The sequence below is a fragment of the Pteropus alecto genome, unplaced genomic scaffold (assembly GCF_000325575.1).
Source record: "Pteropus alecto unplaced genomic scaffold, ASM32557v1 scaffold48, whole genome shotgun sequence".
In the NCBI taxonomy this organism is placed as follows: Eukaryota; Metazoa; Chordata; class Mammalia; order Chiroptera; family Pteropodidae; genus Pteropus; species Pteropus alecto.
This window is the reverse complement of record NW_006442110.1, coordinates 2,395,936-2,412,704: the sequence shown is the minus strand read 5'-3', so window position 1 is coordinate 2,412,704 and position 16,769 is coordinate 2,395,936. Positions and strand designations below refer to the sequence as shown.

The following is a 16,769-nucleotide window of genomic DNA, read 5'->3' as shown; positions in this document are numbered from 1 at the left end:
ACCCTCAGTGGTTCCCCACAAAGTTCTAGGACAAGGTCAAACGCCTGACTTACTGCAAAAGGACACCTGCCCCTACCCTACCTCTTCCAGCCTCAACTCCCAGCGATCACCACCATTGCTTCCCCCTATTTGTGGTTTTCCATTTACCTTGCAGTTTGATGCCTCCACTTGGAGAGTTCATGTCCTCCACCTCCTGAGTCAGCATCCCTGAAGGGCCACTCTGGGCTCCAAGGCTGGGATAGTCCCCTCTGGGCCCTGGGCCCCGTACATATCTTCTCCACATCTCTGGGCACACAGGACTGTAATCGATTTACCGGCTGTCTCCTTTATCAGGCCATAAGCTCCCTAACTGGTCTGCAGTGGATTCGTTCACGGGGCCTACTTTCTGCAGTCAATACACAGGTTGCTTACTCAGTTAAGGTACTCTCCCCGTCAACTTGGTTCCCAGATCGTGTTTCAGAAGAGAATATAGTTTGACATCTGCCTCAGGGCCTTTGCCTGGTGTTTCTCAACACGTGCCCCAGAATCTCCTGGGTTCTTCCTAAAGATGCAGGTTCAAATTCAGAGGCCTGGGGCCCAGCCTGCAATTCTGCATTTCTGACAGGGAGTGCTGACGCTGCAGGCTCTAGCCCACTCTGAGAAGCGAGCCTCCCTATCCTTTGCCAGGCTCACACCCACTTACCCGTGGGTCCGAGCTCAAACGTCACCTTAGACAGAAGGGCTTATCGAACCCAATTTAGTGAGACCAACGCTGCTATTCCCTCCTAGAGCCCATCTCTTCCGCATGGCCTCATGTACGCTGTGTGTGACATCTCCCCAGTCAGACGGGATGCCCCGGGAGAACAGGAGCACTTTGTTCTCCTGGTGGTGCTGGATGAATGTGCTTTTCAGTAGAAGAAAAAGCCTTCAAGCCCCCCACCCACATTTGCTACTATGAGCTTCTGGCATAAAGTCCTTGGGCGGGGGGCATTCTTCTGATGGAAGAGGATGTCAAGGAGGGTGCAGATGACGTCCAGTCACACCGGAGACTCTGAACACTTATCAGACACCGCCACCCACTCACAATTCCCAGCCCTCAGCCAGACTCAACCTTAAAGCAGACCATTCGGCAAGGCCCACCCAGGCTGCTTTTTCCGGCCTGCTCGCTGCCCCTACTCGACCCTTGGAACAGACATACTAGTCACTGCTGAAAGCCGCCACCAGCTCAAGGAATTTCCACCTGACCTCTTTTATTTCAGTCAAAATTAGGAGCAGGTGACAGGGGAGGAGATGTCACATTTTGGTGAATGAACCCCAGGAATGGAGCTCAGTCACACACAAACCTCCGGAACCTCTGAGGAAGAGCTAGGCCAGCTTCCCACCCTGACCTATCCGTCCTCTCTGACCACCAGTGCTCAGGGCGGGAGCCTCTATCCCAGCCCCATCCTGACAGAATGTGCCACTGCTCACTTCCACACGACCTAACTGACACCCGGAAGCCCCTCGCCTGAGCTGTAATGACCCCCACTCCCCGGATGTTCCAGCAAGGCCACTCGCATTGTGCAGGAAGGAGAGCCCTCCCCACCCCGCCCAGGGTCATCTTCAACTCAGCCAAGGCTCCCGGATGTTCTTTAACACAGCTATGGAGATTAATTTTCAATGTTTCTTTTATTCCGTTGTGACAGCGTACCCTACCTTTTCTATCTCCCCAAAACATCCACCTGTGCCCTAGGTCATTCCTCCAGCTGCGTTGCTGCTGAAGAGGCGGGGCTGCTGGGCCCACAGCTGGGCGGCCTCTCTCTCTGAGGCCAGACTGCAGAACCTGGCTCGAGGCCTGGGGCTCTGGGAAAGAATCCTCACCCCACAGTGCTTGGTTTGAAAGGAGAAGGCACGGCGATGCCCAGTCCTACAGAGATGCTGCTTCTCCCCGGACTGGGCGGCAGCTCAGGTCGGCTGAAATGTCATCCTTGGCAGGGTGCTTGGCGATGGTTCTCACTTCATGTTGTGATGGAAACAAACAAAAACTAAAGCACACCAATAGTCAAATCTTCTTCACTAATAATCTCTCAGACAACAACAAAATAAAGGGCAAAATTCAACTTGATTTGGCAAAGATTTTTTGAAATTTTGAATTAAAAAAAGAAAAAAACATTCACATAGAACAGATCCAACTTATCTGCTTTGAAGAAATATATTAAAGTGGAAAGTTAAAAAAAATCAAACCCCAAATGATGATAAAAATAGATGTATCCTCTGTAAAAATCTGTACTAACCTATTGAGTCATTCATATCTATTCAGTATTCAGAGCATGAGGTGAAACACCAGAGTATAAAAAATTAAAAAAACAAACAAAAACTTGAGACACTGCCCTCGAGTTGACCCATGGGCCGGTGGCTCCCTCGGGCTCTGGATGCTGGCAACTCGTGCGTCTGGTCCCTACAGCCCTCTGCAGACCTCAGAGCTTCAAAGTTCCTCCCTGGTCCTGCTTGGTTTTGTGGCATGTTCTTCTATAAACTTGCTCAAATGCTCCAGATCTCTGTTTCCATCCTCAAATTTAATTGGGTTCTTTTTGTCCCCACTGGGGGCAAAGTAGATGGTGGGGAACCCCTCAACTTTGTAGCGGTCACTGGTGACATCGTTGGCGGTGGCATCCATCTTGGCAATGACCAAATCCTTGCGGCTCTTGTACTTCTTGCCCAGGGCAGTGTACACGGGCTCCAGCTGCTTGCAGTGCCCACACCAAGGTGCGTAGAACTCGATGAGGACGTCCTTCTTGGGGTCCATCACAATGGAGTCGAAGGTCTTCCCCACGACGACTTTGACTGGCCCCTTGTTGTTCTTGGGCACCGGCTGGGATTTGATGACTGGCTTCAGTTTTCCTGCCGAGGAAAGCGAGCAGGGGAGGGACGTGAGTGATGAAAAGGCCCCGGACCCTGGTGGCTCTGCCTCATGTGTGGGAGAGTGGGGTGCGTCACACGCTGGGGGGCCAGCCCACTCCTTAGTTCCCTGGTTTCCTCAAATCTTCTATGTTCCCAGTCCCTGCAAAGGCCGGAGAGGGTGCAGCTGGTCCAGCCCAGGCCTTTTGGGCCACTGTCCTGTTCAGTGAGGCTGTCACAAGACTAATGCTGCCCGGTACAGAGGGGTTTCAGGGAGAGCCAGTACCTGGGCCTGGGAAGCCATGTGGGGAGCGGCACCGAGGAGACTGGCAGACCCACCCGCACTCAACCAGATCAATAAAAACGTGGCATGTAATGCCTCAAAGCGAGTTTTCCACATGCACACCACTCACTTCTAAAGCCAAAGCCTGTTTTAAGTATCGTTAAAATAGTTTTTTGGAATTTTCAAGACATAGCTGCCTTTTGTTACAAAAAGAGAAAAAAAGCAAAAAATGGGGGACTTTCCATCTGTATCCTCTGAGGTCCCCGAGAAAACCCAGGATCAGGCTTGGAACAAACAACAAGAATGATGAGTGACATGGCTGAGGCTCCAGGTGCCCCCACAGCTCACCAGGCTCATGCAGAGGAAGCAGCACAAGGCGTAAGGGGTGGCCTGGCCACACGCACACACCTTTTTTGAAAGCTGTGACGAACTCGCGGAGGGTATCGGAGTCAAACTCCTCGGGCTCCATGGCAAACTTCCGCCCACCCTCATCCAGGATGGCAGCGTTGACATCCTCCCCGCTCTCGCTGAGCCCCAGGTCCTTCACCTCCGTGGCAAAGTCGTCCTCGTCAGCCACGGCAAAGGTGTACTCAGGAAATTCCTTGGCCACCTCCAGCACTTTGCTCCGCCAAAACTGAGTGGCTGAAATGAGACAAAGGGCTGTGAGCTGACCCTCACAGGTAGAGCAAGGTTGTCACTGAGATTCTCTGACAAGGCTCAGGCTTCAATCGGAAAGGAGAGTATTTCTGAAAAAGCCACTTCTGTGGGCAGGGGACCCTGGTCACAAGTTCCATGAGCCTGACAGACCTATGCCAGCATTATGAGCCCTGCTGGTCTAGACCTGGCCCTGTGGCCTCATCTCTAACAGGCACTGACCCCGTTCTAAGCTCCCTCCTGCCAAAAATGGAAAGAAAGAGTTGTTATACAACACAGAAGAAAAATGACCTTGAAGCCATAAATAAAACATGCACCCGGCCGCCAACCCACAAAGGCCTGGGGCTGTTTTCCCAGTCCCACCGCAGTGACGCTGGGGTCCCTCACCAGCTCTGTAGTCAAAGCTGAAGTCCACGCTATAGTAGACGACCACCAGAGGGCGTCGCGTGTACCGCTTGGCGTCATTGGAGGGCTTGCGGTGACCCACCAGGGGCAAGGTGTGCTTCAGCACGTAGTCCTTGATGGCTGAGCCCTCTGTGGAGCTCTGCGAAGAGTGGGAACAGGTGAGGAGTGGCCTGACAAAAACGGGGCTTATCTAACACACCCACCTTTCGCTGTCACTGCTAATGAGTAATGATGGGACTTGGCATGGGGGGAGGAGTCGTGTAAAGGTGAGATACTCTGGGCTCACGTCCATTCAAGCACATCCTAGTAATCTCTGCTGTCTCTGGGGTCCCCTTTCTTCCAGTGAACTTTAAGTGAGCTTTGCAGGCCACCGCCGGCACCCTGGGCCCTTTCCTATGGCCTGGGATCACTATGATCTCAATTAGGAACTGCGGGAGGAAGGCCTGGCTGCCAGAGGCGGCTGTTAACACAGGCTGAACTGGGCGAAGGGATCCTTCTATCTGCCCCACCTGATCCTCAAACAGTCCTCTCAGGACATTTCACAGACGACAGGAACAGCACGGACGACAGGCAGGCCCAAGTGCACAAAGCCTTGGGCTTTGCATTCTGGACAAAGCACACCTGTGATTACCAGCGACACCGAGCACAGTGAGGTGTGGGGCAAGGGCGCGGAGCCAGCAAGAAGCAGCCCCTCCAGAGACCGTCCCCCAAGATGGAGCCGTGGGAGGGGAACGCAGCTCTGATATTTGCACAGCACCTGTGACTGGCTGGGCACAGCAACAGTCGCTTGGGGACACTGAGCTCAGGCTGTCAGAGAGGGTGGGTTAACTGCCCTGAGGGATGTGCAGAGTGCCCTGGACATAGGGGCTCCCTAGGGCTCACCCTAAGTTAAGGACTTCAGCCAGGCCCTCCAGACACCAGCCTCATGACCACCCTGAGGGCAGGCACTGCCATCTCACTTCACAGATGATGACACTGAGGCACACTGAGGTTAAGCTGCTTGCTCAAGGTCGAAGAGCTTTCCCCAGAGCCTGAGTCCCCGTGCAGCAGGATCCTCATGCCAACCGGACGCCCAGGGCTGGCACTTTGGAGAGGCCACCAAGGCCCTGAGCGCCCCCACCCACCTGGATGTCCATCATGTTGCTGCTGGGCTCGTATTTGGACTGGAATTTCTCTGGCTGCATTACAACCAACTTCCCTGGGGAGACTTTCAAGAACTTTGCTATTTCAGTGCTGAAAGTGTGGTGAAATTTATAATCTTCTCTCAGGTTGTTAGCTGAAAAATTAACAGAATAAATATACAATGTATTAAATTGCTTAAATGATCTAGATTTAATACATTATCCACATCTGCCAAAGCAAATGCATGGAAAATAACATAATAACCAACATGAGTTCTATGTGAACAACATCTCAAGCTTAAACCCTAGAAGGGAATTTGAATTCTAAAACAGTATATATATCTTAAAATCTGTATCTTGGTATTTATAAAATAAATTTAACAAACTGAATGTTCACAGAAAAACTTAGAGCTAATCTGCCTGCAGTCAACTGCCGTCTCTGATGCTGAGAAGGACATCAGTTCCAGAGAGACAGTGTATCATGAGGTGAGAGTGAGCACTGCACACTCCTGTACGCACATGGTGAGTTTTCACAACCAGCACCCTTCCCGGAGGGGTTTAACTTCTCCTCGAGTTGGTGGGTGGCCTGTTTGTGGGCTGGAGCCCTAAATGCTATTCTTTTGCTACAAATACTTTAAATTTTGGGAGACTCCCAAGATAAAACCCCACTGTCTGAGGATATTCAAGAACAGGGCTAGTGAACTCTTCCAGAATGGATAAGACAGTATAAACACCTTTGGCTTTGTAGGCTACACTGTCATAACCACTCAACTCTCCAAGTACGAAAACAGCAAAACAATGTGTAAACGAGTGTGTGGCCGTTCCAACAAAATGTACAAAACCAGAAGAGGCTGGATTGGGCCTGTGGGTCAGTTTTTCCTGTCCTCGATTCTGGGGTGAACGCACCTCAGTCCTTCTACTGTCCTGAGGCACCCGGGCCCATCCTGAGCTGAGTCTGTGATTCAAATCTGGGTGAGGCCTCAGTGGTGTCACCCACTCCTGGAGGAGTATGACTTTTGGAATCAGAAAGACTTAGAGTTAAATCGTAATTTTGTGACCTGATGATTGTGGGACTTTAGGCCTGCTATTCACCTCCCTAAGACTCAGTCCCTCCTGTGTGGAAAGAGGACCACCCACCTCATAGATGGTGGTGAGGATTATGAGAGGCAACCCAACAGGCAGCTCTCAGAGGTGCCCCTCCCACCCTGTCCTAGGCCTCCAGGTGCCCCAGGTGATCTGCCCCACCTGATCCTCAAACAGTCCTCCAGAGCCAGTTTATCAGTTGGCTCTGGGTGGACAAACAGAAATGCCTCAAAGACTTTGGTATCCACCCTGCATGCCCATAGACCCACCCCTCTCTCCCCAGCCAGCCTCTCTGCAGACCGCCCTGCATGCTGGGCCGTCGCTGGGTCCTTCCGCACAGGCCTAGTGATTCTCGTGCCTGCCTGCAGCCTAACCCAGCCGAGCCACACGGAAGTCGTGATCATTTCACTTCTCAGATTAGCAAGACTAGAACTCACAAGTGCTCAGTATTACCAGGCACTTTGCTAGGCGCTTTGCCTACATTATCTCGATTAATGCAATCTTTGAAGTGGAAAAGATCACCATGTTGGATGTGAGAACACCAGCTGATCAATCGCTGCCTGTGGTCACAGCATTGATAACTGGCAGAGCTCTGATTCAGAAAGTCTTGCTTTCTGGTGAAGGCCCTTCCACTTGCAGAAGGGCTGGCTCAGGGACGGGGCTCCAGAAAGGTGAGAGAGACAATGAACTTGGATGAACCTGACTGTGCTACTTCCCAACTCTCCACGTGTAATTAAGGCAACAGGGAACTAACCTTCAACCCTGTCCCCAGAAAGGAAAGCTTATTCTCACAGACGCTATGGTAATCAAGCCATCCCCTAAAAACGATGCCCAGGAGTTTTATACAAAAGCGGCAGACTCCCCAGGAGGGCATTCTGTCCAACCCGGAGGGCCACTACTCACCAGCATCCTGGTACAGCTGATAGGCTGGGTCGCTCTCTGCCTTGAAGACCCCAATAACGATGACATCGTCTCCATCCTTCAGGAACTCCTGGACCTGCTTCAGGGCCAGAATCTCCTTGGAGGGCGGCCCGGACTGCTCGATCATGTAGTCCACAATCCCTGGGAGCAGAACACGGGCCTGAGGAGGGGCCAGGGCTCCAGGGAGTGCTGCCTGCCACCCACACCCACTAGGGACCTTCCCCGCCCTGCGGGGTAGGAGTGGGAAGCAGCCATACCATATTTCTCTCTCGGGCCATTGTAATCAAAAGGCTTTCCCTTGCGGAAGATCTTCAGGGTGGGGTAGCCAGAGACATCGAACCTCTTGGCCAGCTCTGTTTCCGCAGTGGCGTCGACCTTCGCCAGGGGGATTGGGGGTGAGCGCTTGCTCAACTCCTTAGCGGCCTTCTCGTACTCGGGGGCCAGTTTCTTGCAGTGTCCACACCTGTCAGAGGAAGCCAGTTCTCAGGGGCCTGTTCTAGCGTGGAGATGGCCTCCCAGCTAAGCGAGGTACAGAAACCCAATCTGTGTTCCCAGGCAGCTCAGATCCAGCCAAGTTCCAATCGTCTCCTGGGTGAGGGCGCTGAGCCAGGCCCCCCAGGACAGGCCAGCATGACATCACTTCCTCCCTTGGCATTCGCACACCAGGGATACAAGGATGTACACACGCACACACACAGAGGCACAGACAGGAGTGAAACTGTGACAGGAGTAAGATGTGGGGAAGGCCAAGACAGACGACATCCTAGGTAGATTTCCTTGGTTAGAGAGTTGTGTCACGAAGGGACCCAAGTCAGGGATGACTTCATACAGAACATGACAGATGAGGTACAACTTGAGGGACAGGTAGGAAATGGACAGGAGCCTGTGAGAAGTGGGGTGAGGGGAGGAGACACAAAGCAAGAAAGCTGTGGGAACCCCAAGGCTCTGGCATGAGTGTGAAGTAAGGCTGAGGATCATCTTCCAAGATTCACTGCGGAACAAAGAGCCAGAGCACAGATGATGACAGATAAAAGCATGGCTCGAACAGCTCAGGCGGGAGACAGCAAGGCTGGCAAGACAATCTGGGATAGGCCACCGGCTGCCACTCCTTCACCTACTTTTGGGGCAGTTCTGCTCTCCTCACTGGGGTCCCTCACCGGCTGGGGAAACTCCCACAAACAGCACTTCCCTGCCTCCCACAGGAGGTAAAAGATGTCCCCTCACACTACCTAGAGAGCAACGGTCAAAGTGCTTCCATACACACTTTCTTGGGGACACTCCCTTGTCCCTGAAGCAGACAGGGCAAGTATGCGGTGACAAACCTGGGACTCGACAGGCACAGGCCGGATGCTCAGCCCTGTCCTCCAGCCTTGAGGGGCCCGGGTCACTCGGCAGCCCTCTATGTGAGCCATGTGGGCTCCCTCTCCTCCATGCCCAGGCCTATGTGTAGCCGCATCCTATCCCCTAGGAAAAGACAAAAATCCATCCCTCTCCAGAACACTCAGCAGCTCCATTTTGCCCTTTATGCAAGGTGGGGACTTTGCATCCACCTTGCTCTTTGGTTATCTCTGCCTCACGCTCAGGGGTGTGTCTCTGTCATCCCTGCCCAGAGCCAGCAGGGTACTGAATACAGGATGGGCCTAATCAATATTTGAATATGAGATCAAGACCATCTTACCATGGGGCATAAAACTCCACCAGAATGATGTCTGCATCATTTACAACTTCATCGAAGTTATCTTTGGTCAGCACAAGTGTGACTTCTGGTGGAGGCGTCCAGTTGGGCTGGGAGATCTCTCTGACCTTGGCAATAATTTCTGAAAGAAACCAAACAAGACTGAGCACAAGCAGACTGTGTGGCAGGCGCTTTACCTCGTTCCAGAGGCAGGTGGGGAGGGGAGAACAGAGGAAGCGGTAGGGGCCACAGGAGAAAGGAAACACCTAATTTCCTGAAATCCAATCACACCTCTAGCCAGTGCCGCTCTGCAATTCTGAAGCCACAGTTAAGTGTCAGAAGGTCCACTGCCTTGCACACCACCCGTGGACTTCTCGAACAGCCCAAGACCATCCTGACCAATGAGAGCTCGTTCTTACCAGACGACGGTACTAACTGCAAGCGAACCCTGAGAGGTCCTCTCCCAATGCTGTGACTGCATACGCTCATCATCTCCTTAACATGTGAAAACATGTATGTACTTAGTCATGCACCTCTAGCACTGGCGTATTACAGCATCGAAGAACATATGCAAAAACCAAAAAAATGAAGAGAGGAACAGCAGCTCCCACGCTGCTCAGGCTGCTCCGGCATCATGTGTTATAAAAAGGCCATTTGTGGCCTCGGTCCCCAGAGATGGATCCAATGACGGAGTGGGACACAGAATATATTCTCACAAAGCATTTCCAAATGATCTTAGGAGCAGTGGTGGCAAACTTTTAACAATTTCTTTTCCGTTTGGCTGTGGAAGCCACCAAGGAGGCAGGTCTAAGTGCCACTCCTGCACAGCACGAGCTAAAACATGCATGAGCTGCACCTCCGCACTGCGCCCACAGCGTGGACTGCCTGACCCGTCCACGCCCGAAGTGGGTTGACATGGAGGAGGCCCATTTACTAAAATGCACGCGCAGGGCCGGCAGCCCAAGGAGCCCACTTGGCAAACACGGCTCTCAAGGTTCCAACCTGGGCCGCATCCTGAGTGGTCAAGTACCGAGCACAGGCCTCCAAACGTGCAAACCTACTTATTTTTCAACAGTAAAGTGTCCTACTGTCAGCTTGTTTTTAGATTAAGGTCCTTACTCACTGATATGACTGAGACATAAAAACACGAAGGTACAGATGGTGTTTAAGATATGCTAACAACTGTGCAAAAAGCACACACACAGACACACTTGCTTTGACATGTACAAAGGACAAGCAGGAGAGCTGGAAAACCAGGGTCAGGGCGGAAAGACTATCTGAATTCTGAACCACGAAAACATGTTACCAGTCAACAGACAGACAAATGCAATGTGAACGTAAGTATTAACAGACATGATCACATTCCCTCTGGCATCCCACAATGGGTTCCATGCTTGGAGTATCATGGGACAGACTCGCACCACTCAAAGGGAACTGAGATCAAGACCTCATGTCCTCAATGGGGAATCCAGGCCCAGCAAGGGGAAGGCAGCCGTACAGGACACAAGGCTATGACATGGCTATAAAGACCCAAACCCCATTTAATGCCCTGTCCGCTATGCCACACCAGAAATGGAAAATGGAGCATAATTTTTTTTTAGAAGTGACTAAGAGATATGCTCTTCCTAAAGAATAAAAGCTTATCTGTTCATTTGTGTGATAAAATTTATTTAGTGCCTAATGTGTGCAGGCAGGGATCCACAGGCCTGGTGTAGGAGAACCACCTGGCTTCCCACACCAGGTTCTCAGTGTGGAGCTCTGGGTCCACAGCCCTGGCACACTCTGGGCGCTTGTAAGAAACACAAATTAATAGTCTGACCTGAAACTCCCTGAATGAGAGCTCTGGGGACAGGGCTCTGCGGTCTGTCCCACGGAGCCTGAGCCCAAGCCCCTCCCCCACCGCTTGGGGATGGTTCTGGTGCAAGCTGAAGGTTAAGAGCCACAGCTCTAGACCACCACCAAGAACCTCAGCCTCTCGTGTCATTTCTTAACCTGTCTGCTCCAGACCTTGTTTCATGGTCTGAAATGGGAAGATAGTCCTCCCACCCAGACAAATTTATTTTGATCTCAGTTACCTCGAACATTCCAGCAAACAGCACTCCCAGAAGCTGGTGCTCCCGGGGGTCACTCCCAGTCCTCAACCTGTCTTTTCTATGATCCAAATTTCTCCTTCCCAGGAGAGAGAGTCCTGGCACCAGCTTCCTTCATAGCTCAGGTCCCGCTCACCTTCCTGGGTCCTGGAGCCCTCGTAGTCGACAGCCTGCCCCTTCTTAAGGATCTTGATGGTGGGATAGCCGCTCACATCAAACCTGCTGGCCAGCGCCGACTCCGAGGTGGCGTCTATTTTAGCGACAGGAATGGGAGGGTCGTTCTCCTTCAAGGTACTGGCTATTTTTTCATATTCTGGAGCAAACTGCTTACAATGTCCACACCTACGAATTAAGATTTAGGGGAGGACTAGGTTAACTGTACCGGTGGAGGCTTAAATCTAGCAATGAACACAAAAATGGGCAGTGGGACTGGAGTTAAGAAGAAAGACACAAATCCAAGTTTGAATTCCAGCTCGGTCTTGGGCACACACTTTCGACATCTCTGAACTCCATATTTTCATCTATAAGTTTGGTCCAAGGACCCCTTTCAAGGGGTCTGTGAGGTGAAATACTTTACATTTCTTATCTTTTTCACTCACTCTCCCAGAAGCAGAGTTTTCCAGAGGCTACAATGACAATGACGTCAGTGTTCCCATGTTAACACGTAATAGGTTATTATTATTTAAAAATGAATATTTTTAAATTTCTCAGTTTTAATTTCTAATATGGTAAACAATGATAAACATGACCTACATAAAAGCTACTTGGGGTCCTCAAATTTTAAGTGTTAAGGGGTCCTAAGACTAAAAAGTTTGAGAACTGTTGATCTATAAAATAGAACCTCACAGACCTGTTCAAAGGACTATGTAAACACTTTATATAAAACACCTCGTACTATGCTTGAACATCAGGCACTGGACACATAAGTATATCTTCACTATTCTGCCTTCGAAGTGAACCAAAGAAGGCAGGAGAAAGATGAAAAGAGTGAGAAAAAAAAAGAAGAGAGGTGGGGTTGCTGGGGAGGAACACAAGACCTGCGCCATACTGCAGCCTGGGGGTGAGAGACAGGAAGTGTGGCGCCTGGCTCTGCGTTCCCCAGGGGCTGTGTGCAAGCCTGACTACACTCAGGGGGGTGGTCTTGAGACGGGTCAAGCGTGTGTCACCAATGCAAGTTTCCATAACATCACAGCTTGTTTAATGACACCCCTACCCAGCTGTAACTATCCGAGGACATTTCATAGTTTAAACCACTGGAGACTGTGTTCTGTGAGGCCGGCTCAGTGGGGGCTCAATGCAAATTGGCTGAGCTCCTGGTGACCCTGAACCCAGGGGCTGAGTTCTTGCACCCAGACACTCCCACTCTGCAGGGTCTGGATGGCTTTGTGAGGGGTCAAGTGTGCAAGCACAGAGGAACCGCTTGTCCGTTCTGGCAGAACTAGAACGTGGGTCCTTACCATGGAGCATAAAACTCCAGCAGCACTGTGTCCTTGTCAGCCACAAAGTTATCAAAGTTTGCATCACTTAGGACTAAGACACCATTTTCCTCCTTAACCTCCAAGTCGTCCTCCTCGTCTTCTTCCTCGTCTTCCTCTTCAACGGCATCTTCTTTATTAGAATCTGACCGGAAAATACCCAGACTGGTTAGGAAACTGCTGACTCTCCTCCTTAAAAATTTTCTTAGAACCCCAAACCCTCAAAACGTGTCAAGTCCTGAGTAGTCCCTGGGGGCCACCACCAGAAGGAGTGGTGACATCAGGCCTTCCCACCCCAGAAACTCTGCTTTAAGTCTGCATATTGGGTGGCCACTTAAGATTTGGGCAGCCACTTAAGATTTCATTTAAAAGGGAGATCATGATTAAAAGATGTCTGAAAACCACAGGTCTAGAATTTAAAAGTCTAAATGTCCCTGCAAGACCCCCTCCACCCCCCACCCAGAGATAGCCCTGTGCTGCTCTGCACAACTTGAGCCTGAGCACAGAGAACCCCAACATCGGCCCCTCTGCTTACTCTGCACTGAGACCTGACCCACTATCCCTCAGCATCTCCAGCCTCTGCAGCCTTTCCAGGCCTTTGCACCGTGCAAGGCTCCTTTACACACATCCCATATTTTGCATTTCAGGAATATCTCATTTTATGGTTCCCTCTGTGCTCCAGGGCAGTCAACTTTTGAGGACATGCTCCTGCTTAGAAGCAAACTTCTCTTCCCAGAACAAAGAATCTGAGTATATGAAGGTCCAGGTGATTTTTTTTTTTTGGCCAAACTACAGATACAAGACCACAGTTCTAATTAATCAGGTTATCCAGCTATGGTCATATCAGCAAGTGCACTTGAAGTAAGTGCAGCAAGCATGAGAATTTCATTAACTCCGAAGCCAGAATGTTTCAAGGGGCCAATTATCGGTGTTTGGAGATGCTTCCCAAGAGATAAAGCAAGACTGATAATTACCGTGTTCGGGGCTGTGGGTGAGGTCAGGGCATGAAAACCTGCCCTTGGGATCCTGGAACCCCTGGGACTTACGCAACCTCAGCCCTGCCCCCAACTCCCCTCCGCCCCCACTCCAGGGCTGGCTCTGCTGTTGCTCAGACAAACTGGGTGACTGGTCTGGATGGGGCAGGCAGCTTTGTTATCATTAAAATCCACCAATCTGCAAACTAATTACAAAACGCAAACCAAAACGCCACCCCCTCCCACCCCATCCCACTGGAGCCACACTTTCTGCCACCATGTCCCTTTTTAACACCCCACTGCTTTATCCTGACTTCCACTCCTCTCTTCAACTTAGGGTGTCAGTTCCTCCTTTGGGGAACTAAAACCCCCAAAGAAAACCCACCAATTTGAGACGTACGAACCAAGCAGATTCCCATTTTTCTTGGGACAAGTTCTCTCCCCTGCAGCCAGTTCTCCTCCCCACCCTCCTCCTGCACGCTGGGCACCAGCTCTCCAACATTTCCATGCCCCCCTTCCCCCTCACCTCCCTCCTCCACAGAGGGAACACTGTGGGGGTGGACAGGCCTGCAGAGGCCTCGGGCTCCCAGCACAGTCATCAGGCCACACTAAGAACAAGGCTCCTTGGATGCGAAAGGGGCCAGGACGGAGGGGAAGACAAGCTCACTTTTAAGTCCTACCCAAATGACCTGCAGGAGGGCTGCAAACCTGTGGGCTTGAAGTGGGGTTCTCTGCTCCAGCTCGGGGCCTAGGAGGCACTACAAGCCCTGCCCCACACCTGGGAGCTTGGATGGGCTGGGCAGCCTGCTGCAAGCAGTCAGGCCAGGCTTGTGGGCCATGTATATCCACTCTTACTGCCTGGCTGCTCTGTCCAGCCAAATTTACTTGCAGGGGAAAAAAAAAAAAAAAGTTTGCAGAATCATTTACCTGCGGATGGAAACTGGAAGAAGTCTGGAAAGAAAGCACTGGGGAACCTAATCTGCTCTTCAAGCTAGGAAACAGCTGGGGAGGAGGGACTCAGTCACTTGCTCAATGCACGGGGCCAGGTGAATTAAAAAAAAAAGAAAAGAGGCTTCCTTACCTATCTATGCTCAAGTAGTCCGTGAGCACTACTAGTGATGGGGCTCTCACAATTAAATGGGTATCCATGACTTATCATGAGACAGAGTTCCTAAGAGTGAACTCATTTCTTGATACATATTTAAAATATACTTTCCATTCCTCCCCAACCTGCAGACAACCAAAGGATTGATTCATCTGCAATTCGAGAAGGTGCTGGCTCTAATTCCTACCTACTAGAAGCCAACACTTTCTTGCAAAGAAAACACCCTGCATTTTAGTGGGGAGACTACATTTCATTGGGCTTCACTTTTGAAGTTAAATGTTCTAGGATAGAAATTCCTCCAAAGCCTTCCAGCACCTTCTGGAAGGGTGCTATCCTCAGCATGAGGCCATGCAGCCTCTTAAGTCATCTCCACATTGCTAAGCCCACATAGTAAAGCCACTCCTGAAATGGGAGGACCCTCCTCTAACCAGGTCACTGCAGTCTCCGTGCACGCCCACCAGTACATCTGATGACAACACTGGACCCTGCCCAGCCTGGACACTGGCAGCTCCTAGGAGGATGTCCTCATCTACTTGCTCAGCTGGTCACTCTTCCAATTCTCACTAAAGAAGTACCTATAATAGTTAGATAAACTCCACTATGAGGTCAAGGTTGAATAATTAAACATGGAAAAACAGAAATTTGTTTTCTGTATAACACCATTATAGCTGATATTTACTTCATGCCAGGAACTGTACTGAGCTCTTAAACACATTCTCTCACCCCGTGAAACACATTACATACACTTTACAGATAAAGGAACTGACACGCAGAGAGCCTCAGTCACCTGCCCAAGGATCACAAAGCTACTCAGTGGCAGGTCCTGATCATTCACCTGCTGTACTATACTACTACATCAGATTTTCTTTTCAATATGCCCAAAGTTTTATGTGGAATTGTTTGACAATTACTTCTTAGGAATGAAAAGACAGGGGCAGCTGAACAGTGCCTTAGAACTGCACCCAGGTGAATTTCCGCTTGCTTTAAAATCTAAACCAATCCCAAATAAAAGCAGACAACAACTAGTATCAAAATATTTTCCTTCGCTGTGTTAGCTGGAAAGATGTGAACAGTACAAGTGACTTCTAATCTGAGGCATGGCAAGCCCTGCAACCCGAAGCTTAAGTCATTGCAGCTCAAGCTCTATTTACTAGCCATATTGGAGGGATGGGGGGTGTTGGGGACCCCGACACCACTGTGCTATTTGAATCTAAAATAAAACTAAATGCTCTGCAGACTTGAAACTTCTGGGGTGGAAGGAAGTGCAGCCCCAAAATAAATGCACAGGACAAGTATTCTGTGACAGGCACTGAAAGTGAAGGGCCAGGGATGCCCACAGGGATGGGAGTCAAGGTAAGGGCTGGAGGACCCACCCCACCCCAGAGGACACCCTGGGAGATCTGCCTAGGCCATGACAATTCCAGAGGTTCCTGGGCTCATCCCTGAGGCGACAGCTTCCCAGGAGCCTTCACTGCATTAATGACCTGTGACCCAAATGATAAATATACTAGTTGTTAGTAGCCCTTGGTGTCCAAGCGATTTTGCTTTTTAGCTACATTCCAAAAAGTAGCCTCTATCCCCACTGTCCTTGCATTTTGAAGTGCCTACCGAAGTTTATTTTGCCTGTGAACCAATGAAGTTGTTTAAAATGAAGACTCCAGGGCTCACTCCAACTTTTGCTTCAGTATATTTTGGGACTCTATTTAAATAAGCACCAGGTCGTTTGGATAAAGGTCCCAAGACATAGTTGTAAGGCCACCTGTCCATTCCCTCTGGCAGGTGTTTCTCTCACTAGGTGCTGGCTTTTACTTCCTTTTCTATTTGGGTCGACTCTTGAAACAGTGACCCCAGAAGAGTTACTCAATCTGTTTGAAAGAATATAAAGTGCACATTTCCCCTACATGCTAATATTAGAAAAGGGGTTTATTTATATTGGAACGAACTCACTAGAAAAACCAACAATAACAAAAAAAAAAGTCATCGGGAGAAAGGCCAGTGAGGAAGAAGACTGAGGTCTGTAACAGGATGCTCTGTTCTCTAGGAATAGGTTTCTTTCCTTGCCTGGCGCGTTCAAATTTTCAAAGTTCTCTTACGCCATTTGTTCTTAGCTAGCTGATGCAAAATGCA

The 16,769-nt window shown here is 50.3% G+C and overlaps 1 protein-coding gene across 1 annotated transcript in view; it reads right to left on the bottom strand.

Annotated features, from left to right (window-relative positions):
- Positions 1-1,628: 1,628 nt before the first annotated feature.
- The window catches only part of PDIA4 (protein disulfide isomerase family A member 4), a 16,264-nt gene continuing 1,123 nt past the window's right edge, over positions 1,629-16,769 (bottom strand). Inside the window, exons 2-10 of the mRNA XM_006920652.3 lie at positions 12,546-12,708; positions 11,225-11,430; positions 9,002-9,140; positions 7,581-7,786; positions 7,306-7,464; positions 5,323-5,474; positions 4,181-4,337; positions 3,548-3,781; positions 1,629-2,859 (exon numbers count right to left, since the gene is read on the bottom strand). Of these exons, the coding sequence (XP_006920714.1) occupies positions 2,444-2,859; positions 3,548-3,781; positions 4,181-4,337; positions 5,323-5,474; positions 7,306-7,464; positions 7,581-7,786; positions 9,002-9,140; positions 11,225-11,430; positions 12,546-12,708 (1,832 nt within the window). The 3' untranslated portion in view covers positions 1,629-2,443. The remainder of the gene's footprint in view (positions 2,860-3,547; positions 3,782-4,180; positions 4,338-5,322; positions 5,475-7,305; positions 7,465-7,580; positions 7,787-9,001; positions 9,141-11,224; positions 11,431-12,545; positions 12,709-16,769) is intronic.